This window comes from Sorex fumeus, unplaced genomic scaffold (genome assembly GCF_029834395.1).
Source record: "Sorex fumeus unplaced genomic scaffold, SorFum_2.1 ptg000098l, whole genome shotgun sequence".
NCBI lineage: Eukaryota > Metazoa > Chordata > Mammalia > Eulipotyphla > Soricidae > Sorex > Sorex fumeus.
The window spans coordinates 55,827,370-55,850,028 of NW_026606155.1; the positions used below are offsets into that span (position 1 = coordinate 55,827,370).

The 22,659-nt window shown below is 39.4% G+C and overlaps 1 protein-coding gene across 5 annotated transcripts in view; it reads right to left on the reverse strand.

Annotated features, from left to right (window-relative positions):
* The window catches only part of MIA2 (MIA SH3 domain ER export factor 2), a 94,901-nt gene extending 72,462 nt beyond the window's left edge, over nt 1-22,439 (reverse strand). For 4 of the 5 annotated variants that reach the window (XM_056133774.1, XM_056133769.1, XM_056133770.1 and 1 more), the window contains exons 1-6: nt 22,163-22,439; nt 19,565-19,698; nt 16,240-16,326; nt 11,610-12,723; nt 8,182-8,373; nt 7,984-8,078 (exon numbers count right to left, since the gene is read on the reverse strand). In XM_056133774.1, coding sequence (XP_055989749.1) covers nt 7,984-8,078; nt 8,182-8,373; nt 11,610-12,723; nt 16,240-16,326; nt 19,565-19,698; nt 22,163-22,277 — 1,737 coding nt within the window. In that variant the 5' untranslated portion in view covers nt 22,278-22,439. Of the gene's footprint in view, nt 1-1,022; nt 1,041-7,983; nt 8,079-8,181; nt 8,374-11,609; nt 12,724-16,239; nt 16,327-19,564; nt 19,699-22,162 lie in introns of those variants that run through there. The other variant, XM_056133772.1, reaches the window with a different exon arrangement.
* Between the last annotated feature and the right edge of the window lie 220 nt (nt 22,440-22,659).

Below are 22,659 nucleotides of genomic sequence, written 5' to 3' on the forward strand. Positions count from 1 at the left end.
GTCCTCTAAAGTCAGGACCCTATATTTAGGAACGCTGGATCCTACCCCAGGGCTGGGCTTGCAGGGAGCGGCCGGTTTTAGCTGACACAGGTGTTAAGGGGAGCGCTTCCCTGGGCCTGCCTTGCTTGCACATGGAGCCGACTCATCTGCCCAGCAAGATAACCGAGAAGAACAAATTCTGACATCTTTAGCAGCTGCCTCTAACGTCGGTTCTAAAAGCAATAGGACGGTTGTGCCAAAAAAAAAAGAAAGAAACCAAATCATTGCCCAACTTGACAGCAGGTGATGTTCATGAGCAAAATGTGGCCTGTTTTTCAGAATTCAAAGTGCTCTCACTGTTTGCCATATCCGCCTAAGGAGTTTCAGGAACTTCCAGTGTCGGAGAGTGGCAGAAACTGCTTAATAATTCTCCCAATGAAGGTGCTATACAGGGGGCATGAGAGAGTGCTGCGGGCCTGACCTCGCATGCAGCCAACCCGGTTTCCGTCCCCGGCACCCCAAAAGGTCCCCCCTCCCCAGGCCCTCCAAGAATGATCCGTGAGTTTGAGCAGAGCCAGGTAAGCGCTGAGCTCCTGATTCAGGGTTCGACCCCAAAAAAACAAAAACAAAGGTCTTTACAAACATCCTTCAAGCATGTTAGCGTATTAAAATTAAACTGAATATGTACTAAAATTATAATGAAATTATATCTTTAGAATTTAAAAGAATTACTCTTACTTAATAAATATCCTTCAATCCTGAATATTTTCATGAAATTCCAAGATTTTTTATTTTTATGACTTACTTGCTTATAAATATTAAATTTATAAATAAAATATTAAAGATATTAAATTTTCTACTCCATTTGCCCTCCCTTTCCAATTTTTCAATAACTCATTCAAATATTAAAACAGAAACAAAATTACTCAAGAAATATTTTTTTTATCTAAAGGTTTCCCCCATAGCAAAAACTCAGTAAAACTTAACTTCAGTGCTACATTCAAATGTAATTTCTTTTTTGTACACTAGTCATAATAACTTACCTCTTCCTCTTTCAATTCCATTTTTTTAAAAGCTTATGTTCAATTCTCCTAACATGAAGATAAAGGTTTACTAAGCACCTCATATCCTGAAGAAAGATTTCTGATTCTAATACATCCTGCCTTCTTATGTTTCCACACTCTGATCCTGTTTTGACATTCAGTGAGTAAAGGGGTGCTATAGGTGGAGTTGTGACAACCGACCCAGAAGCCAATTTCATGGACGTCACTCCTTGGCATATATTTTATATAATATTTTTAAGTGTATATTAGTACCTTAAAAATCTATATTGAAAAAAATCCTGAATTTGGTAACTGATAAAAATCAAATGGAGAAGCCAGAGAGACAGTACAGTGAGTAGGACACTTGCACTTGGCCAGCTGGGGTTCGATGTCTGGCTTCCCATATGGTCCCCCCAAGCACCTGGAGTGATTCCTGAGTGCAGAGCCAGGAGTAACCTCTGAGCATCTCCATGTATGATTCAAAAAATAAACACAATACACAATTTTTACTATGTAAAATATTTTCGAAGCTTGTTCTCCATAAAAAGAGCCAGAGCACAAGTGTTATGGAGAACAAGCTTCGAAAATAACATACTAGAAAGCAACCAAGAACACTGAAATTATGTTAATGAACCCACAACCTAGAAACTGATTTTCCTTATGAAGGGCCCACTCTTAAGTATTAGCTACTCCCTTTTATCTAAATAGGCAATGTCACAGGCAATAGAGTTAAATCCTTCAGAAGAAAACCAAACATGCTAAGCCACATTGTCATTCTCTGTGCTGGTGATGTAATCATTGTTCTCAGATCATAATCAAGAGCTGCCTGTTGCACAAGAGCTGGGTAAAATTACTTATTCTATGTGTAATTGCTTATTACACATCTAAATGAAGCATTTTAGTATATCAACAATAGAACTTAAAGACCCTCCTCAATTATCAAATAGTGTAGAGAAAAGCAGGGTCTTTGGGGCCAAGGAGGTAACTCAACTGATTAGAGCATATCTTGCATGCTTAAGGCCTCAACTATGATTCTTGGTACCACATAACCCCCTGGAGTCTCCCTGGAACATTGCTGTATGTGTGTCTTGCTAGTTCCCTTCTGGAGGCAGGAGAGGGGCAACTATTAAATTTAAAACAACAACAACAACAACAAAATACAAACATGGTCTTGATTCCTAATCTAATACTATTTCTAAAATAATCCAAAGAAAGTGTGTCCTGTCTAAAACCTAACAAATTACCAGTGAATAGAAACAATTACCAAAAATCATTTGAGCAAAAGAAAAAATATTTTCAGCTAAATGTAAAAAATTGTTCAAATTTTTAATTTACTAAAGTTATTCAAAATATATTACGACTTGAAAAAGTATGACATGTACTAATATGTACTAAGAATTCTACATCTGGAAGGAACTCTTTAATACTGGGTGATGTGAAGGAAACTATATGAAACAAAGAAAAATACATAATACCATGCGCCAGTTAGCATTCATTTTTTTTAAGTGGCAGGAAGAGGTTTTGGATCACAACCAGAGGTGCTTAAGGCTTACTCCTGGCTCAGGAATCACTCCTAAAGGAGATTCAGGAAACCATAAGCAGTGCCTGGAATTGAACCCAGGTGGTCACTTGTGAGGCCAGTACCCTACCCCCTGTACAATCTTTCCAGCCCCACCGCACCCCCATGCCATTTTAATACCTTTATAATAAGAAATGCAAACTATTATCCCCAACTCCCTTCTCTTAAGACTATGGACTTTCCCTTCACTTGCACCTAACCATTAAACATCTAACTTAACAGCTTAAAACCCAGTAGCTCACTATAGACTTCTTAAAATAAAATTAGTATTACAATTTGACTTCTTGCTTTGGCTGCCAAATCATCGTGACCTTTCTGAAACTGCCACATACTTCAAAAAAAATTAGGGATTTTATGACTTCATCTTTTCTAACAGCTGCATAGTACTCCATTGTGTAGATGTACCAAAGTACTACATGGAAAGTATCATGCTAAGCGAAATGAGTCAGAAAGAAAGGGACAGACATAGAAAGACTGCATTCATCTGGGGAACATAAAGTAACAAAATACAAGACTAACACCCAAAAGTGGCTGAGATTAGTACCAGGAATTTTGCTCCATGGCTTGGAGGCCAGCCACACATGCTAAGGGAAAAGGCAGCTCAGGTAGAAAAGGGAGCACCAAATAAAGGGTGTTGGGAGATTCCTCTCAAGATGGGAGATGCATAATGAAAGTAGACTATAGACCGAACATGATTGCCACTTAATATGTCTTTTGCAAACCACAGCACTCAAAAAAAGAGAGATAACAAAAGGGAATGCCCTGCCACAGAGGTAGGGTGGAATGGGGGGATGGGAGTGGGAGGGATACTGGGACTGGTGGTGGTGGAGAATGGGCACTGGTGGAGGGATGGGTATTCGATCATTGTATAATTGAAACCCAAGCACAAAAATTTGTAAGTCTACAACTGTACCTCATGGTGTTTCACTAACAAAAATTTAAGTTAAATAAATAAATAGAGGGGTATGATACTGCCAGCAGGTCAACCTATACCTGTGGGGTGAGTGCATCAGCAGCCTGATGGTGCCTTCAGGCTTCCTGATACCCCAAAATTGCCACTGTGTCTTTGGCCAAATCCCAAAAAGTTGGGGCCAAGTTTGCCAGAAAATTATATGGCCAAAAGTATGTGGGAACCACATCCACAAACTACCTCTTGCTCAGCTATACAAGCCCATTTATTGGCCTTATTTCACAGACTCAAAAATAAATCTTGAAAGAGATCAGAAGCCACAGACCTGTGCATGCCTGAACAGACCAGGGTAAATTGGGGGGAGGGAGAGTTGGCCTGGTGCCTGCCCAAGCAGAGCCCCTGGTAGCCTCTTGCTTCCACAACCCAAAATCACCACCATGCTCTTGGCTTGATTCCACCATCTCAGGACAGACTTCACCAAGATATAATTTGCTGAAAACTTGGGTATGCAGGTTTTGTGTCTGAACTCTCCAGGTTTTCTCGGAGTTGGGATGGGCTACCTCCCCCCAGTTCCCAATACTCCTGGAAGCACTGGCTGTCACCCCCACAAACTAATTTCAGTGCCACCCTGTTAGCTCTACTACCGGCCTTGCTTCAGAGACCCATAAATAAATCTCGAAAGTTGATCAAAAGTCACAGTTAATCTTAGGCCCACACATGGCTGAACAGACCAGAGTAAATCTGAGGGGGGTGGGTTAGTCTGGAGTCTTCCCAAGCAGAGCCCCCGGCAGCTGCTTGCTCCCACTAGCCAAAATCACCACCATACCCCCAGCCTGACTCCACCGTCTCAGGATGGATATACGTCACCAAGATAAAATCTGCTGAAAATTTGGGTATGCAGGTTTTGTGACTGAACTCTCCAGGCTTTCTCCAGGCCAGGATGAGCTACCTCTCCCCACCTCCCTGTACTTCCAGAAGCCTCAGCAGTCACATCCACACCCCAAAGGGGTCACCCAACTGAAACACTACTCCAGCCTTACCATTCCGATAACAAAACTGAATGCCCTAAACAAACATCATGACCTCTCAGCTCCTGTATTGCAAACCATTAATGCACAAAAGGAAAAAGAGAGAGAGCAAGAAGGAAAGTGCCTCCCATAGAGAGGGACTGGGGCTGGGGGGTGGGGTGTTGGGGTATGATGGTAGGGAAATGGGACATTGGTGGTGGGAGATGTACACTGGTGGAGGGATGGGTGCTGGATCATTGTATGACTGAAATCCAGTTATGAATAGCTTTGTAATGGTCTCTCATGGATATTCAATTTTAAAATTTTTTTTAATTTTTTAAAAAGTAATTTGGGGGGGCCAGAGTGATAGCACAGCGGGTAGGGTGTTTGCCTTGCACACAGCCGACCTGGGTTCAATCACCAGCATCCCATATGGTCCCCCGAGCACTGCCAGGAGTAATTCCTGAGTACAGAGCCAGGGGCTAGAGCAATAGCACAGTGGGTAGGGCATTTGCCTTGCAAGTGGTCAACATGGCTGACCCGAGTTCTATTCCTCCGCCCCTCTCAGAGAGCCCGGCAAGCTACTGAGAGTATCTCATCCGCATGGCAAAACCTGGCAAGCTACCCGTGATGTATTTGATATGCCAAACACAGTAACATTTGTCACAATGGAGATGTTACTGGGCCCGCTCAAGCAAATTGATGAACAACGAGAGGACAGTGACAGTGACAGAGCCAGGAGTGACCCCTGAGCTGGGCGTGACCCAAAAAAAAAGTAATTTAGGGGGCTGGAGTGATATCCCAGTGAGTAGGGCGTTTGCCTTTACACATGGCCGAGCCAGGTTCGATTCCCAGCATCCAATATGGTCCCCTTAGCTACCGCCAGGAGCAATTCCTGAGTGCAGAGCCAGGAGTAACCCCTGTGCATCACCAGGTGTGACCCAAAAAGTCAAAAAAAAAAAGTAATTTTAGTAATTTGGAACTCATGCCCAATTCAATCAGCTTAATCAATGGCTGAATAAATAGCAGTAGTCCTACAGAAAGAAAGAAAGAAAGAAAGAAAGAAAGAAAGAAAGAAAGAAAGAAAGAAAGAAAGAAAATGAATGGTGCTCTGCTTCTCGGAGTGTGCCTGACTATTCCTAGAATAGACTTTGCATAATCATTTGTATTTCATCCCTTCATTTCTAGACCCAATACGCCTAGTTCCCCCAGTCCTGTGTGAGTGTGACACTCCTCAGAATTCTCAGAATTGATCAGGTTCATCCCTGGAAACTCTAATTCCACTCTACAATAATGTTCCTCTAAACATTTATCTGGCCCTCATATTCCTTCTTGCTGTGAGAAAAGAAAAGGTAAAAATAGACCCCTGTGAAGGTAACATTAGCATTCTCCAGTTGACTATAGTTCTCATACTTAGACTTCATTTCATTTGAGTTGGTGATCCATAATTCATAATGTCACCATTTATGTCCTGAACTGCAATCACTTCTGGGGAAGGGGAAGGAAGGGAGGAACACCTGAGAATGCTCAGGGGTTATTCCTGACTCTGCACTCAGAAATCACTTCTGGCAGTGCTTGGGGGACCACATGGGATGCAGGTTCAATATTGGGTTGGTCGCATGCATGGCAAGCACCTTGCCCACTGTGCAATATATCTGGGCCTGCAATCACTTCTTCAAGAGCACCCTGCCTTGGACTTTACACATTCCATCTATGACAATATATTACAGATTTTTAAATAGAATACAGTGTCTTTTAACAGTCAAAGATGTTCTTTTTTTTTTTGCAGGGGTGGGGGATGAGGGGTGGAGAGGTGCTATACCTGGGGGTACTCAGAGCTTATTCCTGGCCCTAGGCTCAGAGATCACTCCTGGAAGTGCTCAGTGGACTGTATGTGGTGCCAATTTTCAAACTGGAGTCTGGGCATATGCCTTACTGACTATAATCTCTATGTCAAGTTTAACTTCTTATAACATTCAAAGCTCTTCTTTTGTGTGTATGGGAGTGGGGTGAGTGTTGGCAGAGGCACACCCATCAGTACTCAGGACAGAGGCACACCTATTCCTGCACTCAGGAATCACTACTGGCAGTACTTAGGGGACCATTTGGGATGCCAGGGATTGAACCTGGGTATACTAAGTGCAAAGCAAATTCCTTACCTACTGTACTATTGCTCTGGCCTAAAATAATCTCTTAATCTTAGAATGCTTATTTTTTTCTTTAACTAACTTCTAGTCTTCTTTCAAGATGAACAGATATCTTAGCTCCTTTGAGACACCTTCTGTCTCCTCCTCCCCTCTATACCTACTGCTCCTAAGAAGTCTGTCCAGAAGATCCTTTTGTCTATCAGTAGCAATTGATGACTATCACAACACTGTATAATGGTTGCTTTTCTGAGCTCTCTACTCAAACTGGAATGAACTCTTTGAAGGCACCACTGTTAAAATTTATCTTACATAAATAAAAAGAAAAATGAGGACTGCCCTTAATTATTTCATGGCTGCAGTAGATATCAAAAGGAACTAGCATTTGTAGAAGATCCCGTATGTGTCAAGCAATACATGTTAGGTCCTTTCCCAACATCTCATTTACAATATATAATATAGGATTTATAATTTTAAAAAGTGAACAAATTTTTTTTTAATTTTAATTATGTTGGGGCTGGAGCAATAGCACAGTGGGTAGGGTGTTTGCCTTGCACGTGGCCGACCCTGGTTCAAATCCCAGCATGCCATATAAGTCCCCTAAACACCCCCAGGAATGATTCCTGAGTGCAGAGCCAGGAGTGATCCCTGAGAATCACCAGGTGTGACCCAAAAAGAAAAAAAAATTAATTATGTTTTGATTATTTTAAGATGTTAATTAGTTTTGTAAAGTTCTTACAGTTTTCCATTTGAGGTAACAATTGTCATCCAGATACAAATAATTTGCTACAGTTCACTTTTATTTTCTATTATTTCCAAGTTAGTGCATGTAGTATAGCTTTCCCTGATTTTAAAAAAATAATAAGAGAAAAACAATACTCAAGATCAACAAAGTTTAAGGTTAATAGTGGGGCTGGAGCAATAGCACAATGGGTAGGGCGTTTGCCTTGCACGCAGCTGACCCGTGTTCAACTTCCAGCATCCCATGTGGTCCTCCAAGCAAAGCCAGGAGTAACCCCTGTGCATCGCTGGGTGTGACCCCAAGAGCAAAATTTAAAAAATAATTCCTTAATAGAGTTTGGGATGTATAGCTCAGTACTAGAGCATTGGCCTTATAAGTGTGAGGCCCTAATTTTGATTGCTGGCAGTACAAAAACAGAAAGAAAAAATCCTTAATGGCATCCTTGCCTATATGTAAGGAAAAACTCTTTCAAGTAAAATTTTACATAAAGAAAAGCATTATGTAGCATTTACATAGGAAGAAGTCACTCAGGTATTCAAATAGTCAAATTATTAAAAAAGTACTAATAGATCTACTTACCATTTCTATAAGAATTCTAACTGATGAAAAAGCAGAACTCAAAAAATCATAACCATAAAACTGAAATGAATCAGTCTGATGCTCTGAAGCTTCTTCTGTTGGTTGATAAATAAAATAAGTTAATATTGGTATGATGTGCTTTCAAACCTACTTTCTTCCTTAATAATTATGCTGAAGAACAGTTAACTTGTTTCTTACCTTTATGAGAAGACAAGGAGTTATCAGTTGAAAACAACTCACTGTTTAGTAGGCTATTTTCCAAAAATATGTCCATTTCCAATTCATAAGTGTCTTCAGTATCTAATGATATTTCTGATTTTTCATCATAATTTTTGAAATGTGTGTCTTCATTAGTTGTCTTAGGCCATTCTCTTTTAGAAACTGTGTCTTCTGCAATAAAAGCACAGTAGAAATGACATCTGTACCTTTATGTTTATTGCAGCACTGTTCACAATAGCCAAAATCTGGAAACAACCCAAGTGCCCTAAAACAGAAGACTGGTTAAAGAAACTTTGGTACATCTACACAATGGAATACTATGCAGCTGTCAGGAGAGATGAAGTCATGAACTTTGCTTATAAATGGATAGACATGGAGAGTATCATGCTAAGTGAAATGAGTCAGAAAGAGAGGGACAGACATAGAAGGACTGCACTCATTTGTGGAGTATAAAACAACATAACATGAGGCTGACACCTAAGGATAGCAGATACATGGGACAGGTAGATTGCTCCATAGCTGAAAGCCTACCTCATGAGCAAAGGGGAGAAGGCAGCTGAAATAGAGAAGGGATCTCTAAGAAAAAGATGGCTGAAGAAATCGGTCAGGATGGGAGATGTGTGCAGAAAGTGGATAAAGAACCAAGCATGATAACCTCTCAGTGTCTGTATTGCAAACCATAATGCCCAAAAGTAGAGAGAGATTATGGGGAATCATGTCCGCCAAGGAGGAAGGGGGAGGTTGGGAAAGGGGGGTATACCAAGGATATTGGTGGTGGGGAATGTGGGCTGGTGGAGGGATGAGTGTTTGATCGTTGTGTGATTGTAACCCAAACATGAAAGCTTGTAACTATCTCACAGTGATTCAATAAGGTAAGGTAAGGTAAAGTAAAGGCCCTCCCGTTGATCATCGATTTGCTCGAGCGGGCCCAGTAACGTCCCCATTGGAGACTTTGTTGTTATTGTGTCTGGCATATCGAATACTCTCGGTAGCTTGCCGGGCTCTCCGAAAGGGGCGGAGGAATCGAACTCAGGTCGGCCATGTTGGCTGCTTGCAAGGCAAACGCCCTACCCGCTGTGCTATCGCTCCAGCCCCAATATTAACCTTAAACTTTGTTGATCTTGAGTATTGTTTTTCTCTTATTATTTTTTTAAAATCAGGGAAAGCTATACTACATGCACTAACTTGGAAATAATAGAAAATAAAAGTGAACTGTAGCAAATTATTTGTATCTGGATGACAATTGTTACCTCAAATGGAAAACTGTAAGAACTTTACAAAACTAATTAACATCTTAAAATAATCAAAACATAATTAATTTTTTTTTCTTTTTGGGTCACACCTGGTGATTCTCAGGGATCACTCCTGGCTCTGCATTCAGGAATCATTCCTGGGGGTGTTTAGGGGACTATATGGCATGCTGGGATTTGAACCAGGGTCGGCCACGTGCAAGGCAAACACCCTACCCACTGTGCTATTGCTCCAGCCCCAACATAATTAAAATTGATTCAATAAAATTAAAAAAAAAACTGTGTCTGCAAATAAAGTATTATTTATTTCCTTTTTAGTTCATGCTATATCTTTGTTTGGGTTTTTTTTTTCCTTTCTTTTTTATGTCTTTCCTTCTCTTAATACTCCTTTGTTGTATATTTCATTTTTTCCCCTAGGGTCCAGAGAATTAGATACCACAGTGGGTAGGACACTTACATTGCATGTGGCCAAGCTGGGTTCAATTCTGAGTACTATATTTGGTTCCCCACACACTGCCAGGAGTGATCTCTAAGCACAAAATCAGGAGTTAGTCCTGAGCACCACTGGGTGTGGCCCAAACCACCTCCACCCAAAAGCTATAGTTCTTGTATGAATTCAGACCAACAGTAAACTATCATTTAGGAATAAGAATATTTTGAATTGCTGAAGTTTCCCTTAGTTTAGACTTCTTTTTGTTTAGTTGGTTGGTTTTGGTATTGGGGCCACCGCCAGCATTGCTCGGGGGTTACTCCTAGGAATTACTCCTGGTGGAGCTCAGGGGGACCATAGAAGATGCCAGGATCAAATCTGGGTTTGCTGGTGCAAGGCAAAAACCCTAGCCACTGTGCTATCTCTCTGGCCCATTTGCTTAGATTTCTAAGAAAATCATTTCAATATATGTGGTACCATATATTGAAGGTGTAAAGGAAAAGTGAGTGTAAATGGAAAATAACCCTTATCTGCAAGAATAGGAAGTTAATTAAAATTATACAAAATAGATGAAATAAATCACCACACTTTAAAGATCTTATTTAGAAATAAAAATACAAAAAAGATTTTAGGACCTTTGCTTTAAAGAAAAATGAAATACTGTCTCCAGAACAGATATGGGAGTTAAGATAGATAGGGAGAACAGAAATTGATTTTGCTAAAAATAAAATTGCCTCAGTACTATTTAATATACATCATTTTTCAATAAAAATAAATTTTATAGAGTCAGAGAGAGAACACAGGTGGCAAGGCACTTGCCTTGCATGGTGGCTGACCCCAGTTCCATCCCTGGCACCACTGCATATGGTTCCCCAAACACAGCCTGTGGTCACTCCTGAGCACAGAACCACTAAGAGCTCCTGAGCATTGCTGGGTGTGGTCCCTAAACCAAAATAAATAAGTAATAACAATAATAAAATACCTAATATTTTCTTGGAACATCTTTACATCTCAAATCATTTTTCCCCTGGGATTTGTAATTAATATTTTAATTCATAAAAGGTAAAGGTAAAGGCTCTCCCTTTGTTCATCGATTTGCTCGAGCGGGCCCAGTAACGTCTCCATTGGAGACTTTGTTGTTACTGTGTCTGGTATATCGAATACTCTCGGTAGCTTGCCGGGCTCTCCGAGAGGGGCGGAGGAATCGAACTCGGGTCGGCCATGTTGGCTGCGTGCAAGGCAAACACCCTACCGTTGTGCTATCGCTCCAGCCCATTTTAATTCATATTAAGACCTAATTATAGAATAAATGAGATACTGGTAAATTAAAAAGGGGATGGTTGATAAGCTTAGAGATCACTTGTGGGGTTTGGCTTTGTTGTTGTTTTGGGGCCACACCTGTTATTGGGTGGCTCCTCCCGGCTCAGTGCACCCCATGTGGTGCCAGGGATCAAGTCTGTTCCTCCTGCACACACAGCATGTGCTCAAGGCCATTGAGCTTTTTCACTAAGCTGCTGTTCATCATTTGGTTGAGTATTTTGGGAAACTCAGATTCCTAGAAATTTTAATCTGATTTAGACTTATAAAAATCAATTCTGTTTGAATATATCGGTGTTTTATGACCACATTACTGCTCTATCCACTTTTCATCACCACACCATTTATAATGATCTGTGATATAACTTTCAATTGAAAAAATTCTGTTTTATCATTTTCAACTACATTACCTTCATCCTGTATGAGTTCAGAGAATGGTAATTCTGTGTCCTTTGGACTGTTCTGGAAGTTCCAAGGGTTGTCAAAGTTATGAAAAAACTTTTGAAAGTATGCCATAGTGTCAGAATTATCTGCTTTCACTAAAACATTTTCGTCAACTGTTTGATCTTCAGTTTCCATGGTTTTTATTATTTTTACTTCTTGTTCTTTATCAAGATCAAGTTCACTTGGAAGATGTTCCTGTTTATCTCCTTCACCTTTTTCCTCATTTTTTCCATCATCTGATACAAGTTTTTCTTCATTAGCATATGCAAAGGCTAGCATGCCAAAACCAAAATCAAACCAACCTGGCTTGAAAACTGAGCTATCATTAGTGACTGAGTCTTTTTTCTCTGTTTCTGCACATGGAATTGGAGGATCTTTATCAGATGAAACAGAATTAGGAACATCTAGTGGTGTATTATTTTCTTGAGACAATGACTCAAGTTCTGTATCCTCGTTTCTAAAACCTAAATAATCTGTAAATCCACCATCAAACCACCCAGTGGTTTGAGGTTCTAAAATATTCTCAGACTCCTGTTCAGATTGCTTCTTTGTTATTAAACCAAATTCTAGCTCCGTTTCTTGCTTCTGTTCTTTCTGATATTCACTACGATTTAATTCCTCTAGGTCATTCTCATCATCCACTGCCATTTTTGTAATTTGAAATGAGCTTTCTTGTGAAAGTTCAGTAACTGATTCAAAAATCAGTTCGTTGGCTTGTTCCTCTCTGAATTCAAACCATCCTTTCCCTCCAGGCACAGATGAAGATTGTGGGTAACGACTCTCTTCTGGAACAGGATCCTGTTCCACACTTCCAGCTTCTGCTTCGTCCCGGTCTTTTGATTCACTAGTGCTTCTTATACCTTCAAGAGCCTCTGATAGTGAAAACTGTTCTTCAAACAAAGTACTTTCAGAAATTGGATCAAATCCAGATTCGAACTGAAAATCATTTTCATATATACCCATGCTTTGGTCTTCATCTTCTTCATATGGATATACTTTTTCACCACTATCAGTGTTTAACTCATTTTCCTCATTATCAAATATATACCTTTCCTCAAGAAGACAAAGAAAGTCAGATTCCTAAAAGAAAAAAGTTGTGATTGATACGCATACATTAAAATGCACTGTTTCTCCCTAAGTCATTTAAAATATGTAACTGATTTCCCAAGACCAAAAAACTAACTCAGCAGAACAAAAGCTAAAATCAGATGTAGCACTGTAGCACTGTCCTCTTGTTGTTCATCGATTTGCTTGAGCGGGCACCAGTAATGTCTCCATTGTGAGATTTGTTGTTACTGTTTTTGGCATATTTAATACGCCACGGGGAGCTTGCCAGGCTCTGCCGTGCAGGCAGGATACTCTCAGTAGCTTGCCGGGCTTTCTGAGAGGGACAGAGGAGTCAAACCCTGGTCAGCCACATGCAAGGCAAATGCCCTACCCGCTGTGCTATCACTCCAGCCCCAAATCAGATGTGATTTCAAATATCTGTATCACTACCAAATTTTCAAGGCTAACAATAAATCAAGCTCTCGTGGTGTATGCGATATGCCAAAAACAGTAACAAGTCTCACAATGGAGATGTTACTGGTGCCCACTCGAGCAAATCGATGAACAATGGGAGGGCAGTGCTACAGTGCTACAATAATATTTATGAAAATAAGTATTTTCATAAATGAAAATACCTTTACATTAAATTTTTTTCATTATCGGGGCCAAAGCAATCATACAGAGCAATTGTACAGCAATCGTATAGCAAAGGTATTGCCTTGCTCATGGTTGACCCAGGTTTGATTCCTGGCATACCCCATGTACCACCAGGAATAATTTCTGAATGTAGACCCAGGAGTAACCCCTGAGTATCGCTGGGTATTACACAAACACTCAAAAAAAATGTTCATCATCAAAGAGTTGAGGAATTTAACAAGTAGAGACAATCAATTGAGTATATTTTTCAACCAAACTCTGAGAAAACATATGTGCTTACAAAGCTTCTAGGAGTGCAGTTAGAGTAATATAACAAGCTGAATAGTGATGTAAAAGAAGGAAACTTCACAACACACTTAGGGATCACTCCTAGTGGTGCTGAAGGGACCATAAGTAGTGCTGGGGATAAGACCTGGTTTGGCCATGTGTAAGACAAGTGTCTTATCCACTGTACTATCTCTGACCATTAATCCCAAAATTGGTGCTGGCAAAGAGCCTATCAATAGTGTGCTTAACTAAACTGACTCACGTCCTACTGACTTCATTTAAACAAACTTGCTTAACCTAGATTCTGAATTAAATAGGCCAATCAAATTCACATATTTAAAAGTAACCTTCTGATACCATTTGTCACTAACAAGCCCAACATTATGAAACCAAATGTTATCAAGTTTATTTAAAACTCCAATTGCTGATGAGGTTTTAATGATAAGAGACCCAGAATGTGTGCTAGGAAATAACTTTTATCCAAGTTAGGGCAATAACAGTACTAATAATATTTAAGGATTATATAGCACTCACGAAGTACTTCTTTGTTTTTTACATGTGTTTATTTTTTTCTCATTAAAATTTATGAAATAGAACTATATTGAAATTATCACCCTGATTTTACAGTTTAGAAAATTAAAGTTCCCAAGTCCACTTAGTTACTATATGACGGAGTCATACTTTGAACTTTGACTGCAACCAAACCTATGCTTTCAACCACCGTGCATACTGTCAGTTGTTCAGAACTCAATCTATGCTTATGTCCAACTTTATCTTACCTAATTTTATGCACATTCTCAGGCTATTCATAAAGTAAATTCTCAAGCTATTTTAAGTTTTCACTATAACAGGGTATATAACCTATGGATGCCTATATTATGAAAAGCTGCTTAGGCAGGAAATTTTTAATTTTTAATTTTATGAGTTTTATAATTGGTTTTTCATATGAAATTTTTGTAGGTCAGCTTCACACTTATTTATGTTTATTACACTCACCAAAATCCCCACCAAACTTCTCACTACTAAAAGACCTCCCTATTCATTCATCCTTTCATTTACCTTTCCCCTTCAATAACCACTATAATTTTCACCACATAAAGGTTACTTTCGCTATATGCTGCCAGGTTACTTGCTTTAGTTATTAAAATTTCCATATATGGACGAAACCCACTGGTAACTGCCTTTCACTTCCTCATTTATTTCATTTATCACTATCACCTCAAGATTCAGCCTTTTAGGGTTTAAAGAGCAAAGCAGTGAGCACTGGTTTGATCCTGAGTGCTGCCTGAACTGATCCATAAGCATGGAGTCATAAGCAGGTAGGTTCCAAAGATGTCCAGGTGTGGCAAAAAAATAAATAAATAAATAAATAAAAAACATTCATTTGGTGCAAAATGCACAATTTTATCTTTTATTTAATTGAATATATATAGTATTCCATTGAATACTCCACAGCTGCATTAGATACCTCCACTGCACTCAAAAACATCTGTGAAGACCCACCCCCACGACCATGTAAACTCATCTGCTGACCTTGATGCAGAAACTCATAAATAAACCTCGAAAGAGAACAACTAGCTGCAAAAATTTCTTAACCACCCATGCCCAGCTGAGATGACCAGGGCACTCTGGGAAGGGAATGGGCCAGTGCCCATTCTAACAAAACCCTGGCAGCCACTTGTTCCCACACTCCGAAGTCACTGCCATGCCTCTCACCTCAGGACTAGCCTGCCCGAGAACTTAACCTTCCGCAAGCCTCAGGTACTGGGGTTCCAGTTCCTGAAAACTCCAGCCCTTCTTGGGATCGGGATGCGCTACCTCTCCCTACCTCCCTGTACTTCCAGAAGCTCCTGTAGTCATTCCCTCATAACTAAGCTTCTGTCTAGTTAAAAATTTAACTCCACCTGGACTGCCCAGTTGAAAATTCTGGATTTCCTGGAGTGAGCCACATTCACAGCTGCACGGCATCTTCAAACTCTACAATACTGACAATCCAGCTAATAGCCCACCAGATTTTATGGGATATTATGTTGAAGCCAATCAACTTCAACTAACAAAAACATTAACACAGAAGGCTTAACTTGTAACAACATCTTAATAATCCCTCAGACAAGAACATGGTGAGATACAACAATTTTGACAATTTTCTTCTAAGGAAATATTATTTAATCATTCAGTTAACAATTTATCGCTGGCAAGCAATATGAAATAAATTATTGTGGGTCTGATACAGGAGTGTTGGGAAAGTTGGAGACAATGCTGGAGTGAAGGTGAGAGTGGTGGTGGAATTGGTGTTAGAATATTGAATGCCTGTAACAAATCAGCATGAACAACTTTGTAAAACATGGTGTTTAAATAAAGTGTTTGGGGAAGAAAACTTCTCCAGTTGTCTGTCAATGTTTATTTACATTGATTCCATGTTCTTAAATACATTTTAGGGAGGGGGGCTTGAGCCACACAAACTCTCGCCTTCAATGTTGAGAGGGGAAGAAATTACCTCCAGCTCTACCCTTCATGCACCATGTTGTGTCAGGGTTTGCTGCAAGCACCTTACTTGCCTTACTATTGCTCCACTTAACCAAGACATTTCAAAGTCAGTTAATAACCAAGAACGAGTTTGCTTACTTTAGTTGACATTTCAACTTCCTCATATATGAACACTTCTTCAATCTGGACTGCATCTTTGGGAAAATATCCAAAGTCTTTTCCTTTCTATCAAAATGAAGAACAAAGATTATAAATTTTTTTAAAAAGAATAAGAAAGAATTAATTACCTATCCTAAAAAAAATTAAGTCATTCTCGCCTTTCTTTTTTTTCCCAAGAAGGTAGGGTCACTTCTGGCTACGCACTCAGGAATTACTTCTGACAGAGTTGGGGGGACCATATGCAATACCAAAGATCAAACCTGGGTTTCAAAAGAACAGCATTAAACAGAAGGAACAAAGATCTAAGCTGGAAATCGTCATTTTTTCTATCTGTAGAGGGAAAACTATTTCGCATACTAATTTTCTTCCTTTTCTGTGTCCTCTACTGATCTTATTTCCCAAGTGAACTTATTTACACTATTATAGCTGGAATATCACAAAGTAAGAGAATGGTGCAGTAGCCACACTAGGTGGAGCATTTCATATTCAGCATTTCAGTTTATTAAAATCAGGTAAGATGATTTTGAAAGACTGGCATGCATCCTTCAAAACACAATAAATTATAAAGATCAACAGAAATGGACAGTATATTGGCAAACTTCACAGTGTAGTTCCCTAAATAACTATAGGCATGAAGAAAACACCTAATAATATCCCAAACCAAGCACATTCAAGCCTTCCCGCTGGCACCATAAATTATCATCACTTTTGTGAGAAACTTTAGTTTTTACACACACAGGAAGCAAGAAGGAATGCTTTCTTTTCCTAACGTGATACCTACTGTTTCTCTTACAGCTGCATTAGATATCTCTAGGGCATTCAAGACGTGGTATGTCTAAGACAACACAAGACAGGAAAGATGAGGAGTTGGAGAGGAGCTCAAATGGCTGGAGCAAATACTTTACATTCAGGAGACTGGGCTCAATCTCTGACATTACATGATTTCCCACTGATGGAGACAGCTTCTGAGCAGAGCCAAAAGTAACTCCTGTGCATTTATGATTTTTTTAGTCCTTTTAATTTAAAAAGATAAGGAAGGAGATGGAGAGATGCTACAAAAGGTAGGGTGCTTGCTTTGCACACGGCTGACTGGGATTTGATCCTCAGCACCTTATATAGTTCCCTTAAGAGTGATCCCTGAGGGGCTGGAGCAATAGCACAGCGGGTAGGGCATTTGCCTTGCACGTGGCCGACCCGGGTTCAATTCCCAGCATCCCATATGGTCCCCTGAGCACCACCAGGGGTGATTCCTGAGTGCAGAACCAGGAGTAACCCCTGTGCATCGCCAGGTGTGACCCAAAAAGCAAAAAAAAAAAAAAAAGAGTGATCCCTGAATGCAGAGCCAGGAGTAAAGTCCTGAGCACAACTGTGCGCGAAATGAAAACAAACAAAAATGGTGAAGAAGGGTTATAGAGATATTACAGGATTTAAGGCACTTATTTTACATGCAGCCAGCCACCAATTCATTCCCTGGCCCCAACTATGGTTCTCCAGCACCAACAGGCATTTTCCTTGAAAACAGAGTAAACCCTGAGATCACCCAAGTGTGGCCTAAACCCTCTTTTATTAAAAAAAAAAATGTGGAAATTTTCTGACCTGAGACCATACAAATAGTTCTAGCCAGTGGCACTCAGAGTTTTGGTCACATAGTCACTGATGATAAAAAGGAGGATAGACCCTAATAGAATATGCTTCTTTATATAGCAATCAGAGAATACTTGAGAGACCTCCATTACATATGCAGCATGGAAATGATGTATGTATCAGGTTGGTTATGCTTCTTCAGCATAGGACAATAATTGCTTACCATGGAATTTTTCATTATTAAACATGATGTTATAATCAAAGATGCAAACCTATTTTCAGCTGAAAATAACATTAATCATTAATATTCCTATGTTACATACTCAGGAAGATGGTTTAGTCTTGGAGGAACTACAGTATTAAGAGGACTCTGAACCGAATAAACCACTCAGTTGTTATTTTTTTTCCAAGAAAAATTCAAATATCTTGCTTTCTTAGTCTATTGATCTTTCTGAGCACCTCTTCAATAAAACTTAGTCCTTAATTTTCCCAGAAAGACACAGGTGTTTTCTTGGAGCTAGTATTAGTCGTGGTTTTTATGGTTTGGTTTGGGCTTTGGGTCACCCCTAATGGTACCTGAGTAACCCCTGGGGGTTACTCCAAGTTCTATGCTCAGACATCATTCCCAGCAATGCTGCAGGACTATGCAGTGCTAGGGATCAAATGTGGGCCTCCTGCTTACAAAGCATGCACTACAGTTAGTTGAGACATCTCCTGCTAATACTAGGCCTGGCCATGTGGGCCTGACTTGGGCTCTGTGATGCTGTACTGCCCAAGCCCAGCAATGTTAAGGACTCCCCAAGGCCATGCTGGCAGTGCTACCTGGGCTGGCGGAAGGGTGGGGGGAGGAGTTCATGCTTGTTCAGGCACCATACTAGGGGCCTTACCCACATTGGGAGTATGCTCCAGTCCTTTAAGCTATCTTCCCCAAAAATTTATAAATTTCTTCCCTATACATTTAGAAATGTATAGGCATTCTAGGGCTGGGGGTGATGGGACGGCACCTGGGGACACTGGTGCTGCAAAACGTACACTGGTGGAGGGATGGGTGTTGGAATACTATTTGACTGAAATCAAGCATGAACAGCTTTGTAATGGTCTATCTCACAGTGATTCAATTAAAAAGTTTAAAAAAAGAAAATGAATTTATAGACATTCTGGAATTACCAGTTAACACAACTTTTTTTGGTTTTGGGGACACATTCAGCTCTATTTAGAGTTCATTCCTCACTCTGTGTTCAGGGAACACTCCTAGCAGTGCTCAGGGAACCTTAAGTGGTGCTGGGGATTAAACCATGGTGAACTGTGTCCAAGGCAAGCTCCTTAACTTCTGTACTATTTCTCTGGCCCCAATCTTTTTGGTTTTTTTGTTTTTGTTTTTTGGGTTTTTTTTTTTTTTTGCTTTTTGGGTCACACCTGGCGATGTACAGGGGTTACTTCTGGTTCTGCACTCAAGAATTACTCCTGGAAGTGCTCAGGGGACCATATGGGATGCTGGGAATAGAACCCAGGTTGGCTGCATGCAAGGCAAATGCCCTACCTGCTGTGCTATCGCTCCAGCCCCCCTTTTTGTTTGTTTAAACGAGTTAAAGAATGTCTATCTTTATACAAAGAATATGTATATGTTCCTTTGAAACTCTTCAATGTAGTTTCTTCAGGAAAGATGCATCCTTGTACGATTGTCATTTATTCTGTAACTTTAGTAAGATTAGATACTTACACTTCCTGCCCATAAGTCTTCCCCTTCTCCTGCAAGTTTCACATAAACAAATATTTCTTCTCCTTCAGTGAAGTTCAGATATCGGCAGTCAGGTCCTGTGTAGTCTGTCACGGCTAAGACTCTGCTTATTAAAGCTATATAAAAATGTAATGGAAAAAAAACACAAATTTAAATTAAAATGTAATTATTCTCTCCCGGGCTGGAGCGATAGAGGCCAAGCCGGGTTTGATTCCTCCGCCCCTCTTGGAGAACCCAGCAAGCTACCGAGAGTATCTCGCCCGCATGGCAAAGCCTTGGCAAGCTACCCATGACGTATTCAATATGCCAAACACAGTAACAACAAGTCTCAAATGGAGATGTTACTGGGCCCACTCGAGCAAATCGATGAACAATGGGAGGACTGTAAACAGTGGACATCCTCTTCATCCTGACTTCTTCCAATCCATCCTATGTATTTCCAAATGCTAATTTCTTCTTAACTAATTTACTTATTTTTGCTAGTTGTGGGACCCAAGGCAAGGCTCAGGGGGTCATGTGGTGAAGGGATAAAGCCCAGGGTCTCACATATGCAAGGTGGGGGGGCAGTGGTCTACCACTGGAGTCATAGTCCTGATCCTCGTAACAGTTATGACCTTTAAAAAAAAGACGACATAGACTTCCCACTGTACACAAAATCGTATGGTGCCAGGAACTGAACCAGTATGGTGCACACAAGGCAAGTATGTTAATCCCTGTGCTAGTTCTCTAGTCCCCACAAAATCAATTCTAAGCCTTGAAATATATGATAAGACATAATTGTCTTTAACTTTACCCCTCCTATGTTTAAAATCAGTTCCTTGGGACTGGAGAAATAGTAGGACACTTGTCTTATAGGAGACCAACCCAAGTTCTATCCCTAGCACCCCAGAGAGTCCCCTGAGCCCTGACAGGAGGGATTTTTGAGTACAGAGCCAGAAGTAAGCCCTGAGCACTGTCCGGTATGTTCACCACACACACACGAAAAATCCGCTTCCTCTCATTCCTTTACAATCAGATTTATCTACTGCCACTAGAATGTGTCATTATCATTTTTGTCAAGGATTTAAAAAAGAATTAGTTTTCTTCCTGGCACCTACTATATTCCAGGTATTATGATAAGCTCTTTCATAGCTTTGTTTTATTAAAACAGACTATGAAGTAAATGATTGTAGTTTAATCTCAGAGACCTGACAACATGATAAACAGTGGAGCCAGATTTTCACTGAGTCTCTTTTCACTACACCTTCTGTACCCGTGCTCTCTCCTAAAGCTAAACACCGAGTGCTCTCTTCGTAGCTTCTCTAGTGGATCCAGTCCGCCTTGCCCCTTCACTAACATCCCTATTATCTGTGATCCATGTTTGGAATCATTTGCTTGTTTTTTAATATTGACTGGTCTTGTCACCATTCATTAGAATGAAAATCCCGAGAGGCCAAAAATCTTATCTTAGATTTTATTTTCTTCCTCTTGGATACATACCAATCACCCCCACAAAATCTACAAATACAATAGCTTTCAACAATGAACATAACCATGTATCCTAGATTTAATCATTCAACACAGAAAATAATACATCTATCAAATTAACAATTATACAATATGTAAAACATTTTAACTCTGCATTATAGTGAAAATAACATTATAAATGACTAGACACTTGAGTGTTCTCTGTCCCTGTTCTCTAACTGGCACTAGAAAAAAAATTGAAATGATGTTGTAAAGAGGAAAAAATATAATTTGTATTATGTAATCACATGTACTAAACCTAAAAATACTGAGTTGCATATTCAAATGATTAAGGGAAATGTTTACCTATGAAAAGTTTACTTATAATTAATTTGTTTATGCTAATAACATCCTGTATTTTAATTTACTTGTTACAAATTAGAACTAATTTTAACATATCAGAGAGTTAAAATTTATTTAAAGCAACTCTAATATATTGGTATGAGTTCATTTTGCACCAAAGAACTAATAACAGAAAATAAATTAAGTTCCTATAAAATAAAATGAAACCAATTTTTCTTTTTCGAAGATAGAGGAAGTTTAATATACAGGATATGAACAAAATTATGTACTCTTACTATTAATTGTAGAATTTTTATAATAAGTGAACATAGACATTATTTATGCTTTATAAAGTTTTGACAAAGTAAATTGTATTGTTTGAAATAAAAACAACTTTAGAAGACTAATGAGAATCAGCAGTGCTGATTATGAATTAGAAACAAATATTTCATCATAAGTAAAAATCTATCATTATTTGGTATCTTTTTAATACAAATCAATTACATTTTTCTTAAACTTATTAAAAGTACTGGTTAGTTTGGTTTTGAGTCATTGGTTTTTATACTTTCTGATATGTTTACATACCAAGTTTATCTTCGCTATTTTGTATATTTACATTAAATACTATCACAAAATATTTTGCTTCCAGCGTTTTCTATTTATTAACTATACAATTGCAGATATTTATCAATGGTATTATTAATGCTCATTATATCAGGCATGTCCACAATAACATTCTAAGTAATTTCATAGTAAGACGAAAAGAAGGAAATAAAAGAAAAGCAAACTTACTTTCACATTCCAAGTCACCACATTTTTTGAAGCCTGACAGCAGTTTTGTGCTCTCCAGATACTTGGTCAGAGAAATAATCAAGAGGAGAATTCTGTGAAGTCCAAGCTCCGCCATGCTAAAACAAACAGGAATCTCAATAATGGAAAACTGATTGTTCTGTCTGTAGGTTTATCAGCCAAAATAGAAGTTACCCAGTCCTTCCATAAAAGAGGAAGAGGTTTGTTTTTTAATTTCTCGACAACTACATTTTTCTATCGGCATGTAGTCTTAGCTTAAGGGACAAACTCTCTCTGCTCTCAATCTGCAGTGTCAGGTATCCAGATAATGCATGAGCTTAATAATTAACAGGGATTTTCAGTCGGACTCAAGTCTTACAAAGGTGGCCCATGTAAAACTGTCTTGCTTAAGACACCTTATGTTTAGCTGTACAATTCTTTTTCTGTGTTTTTTTTTAATCACTGTGAGATACATTTACAAAGCTTTCGTGTTTAAGTTT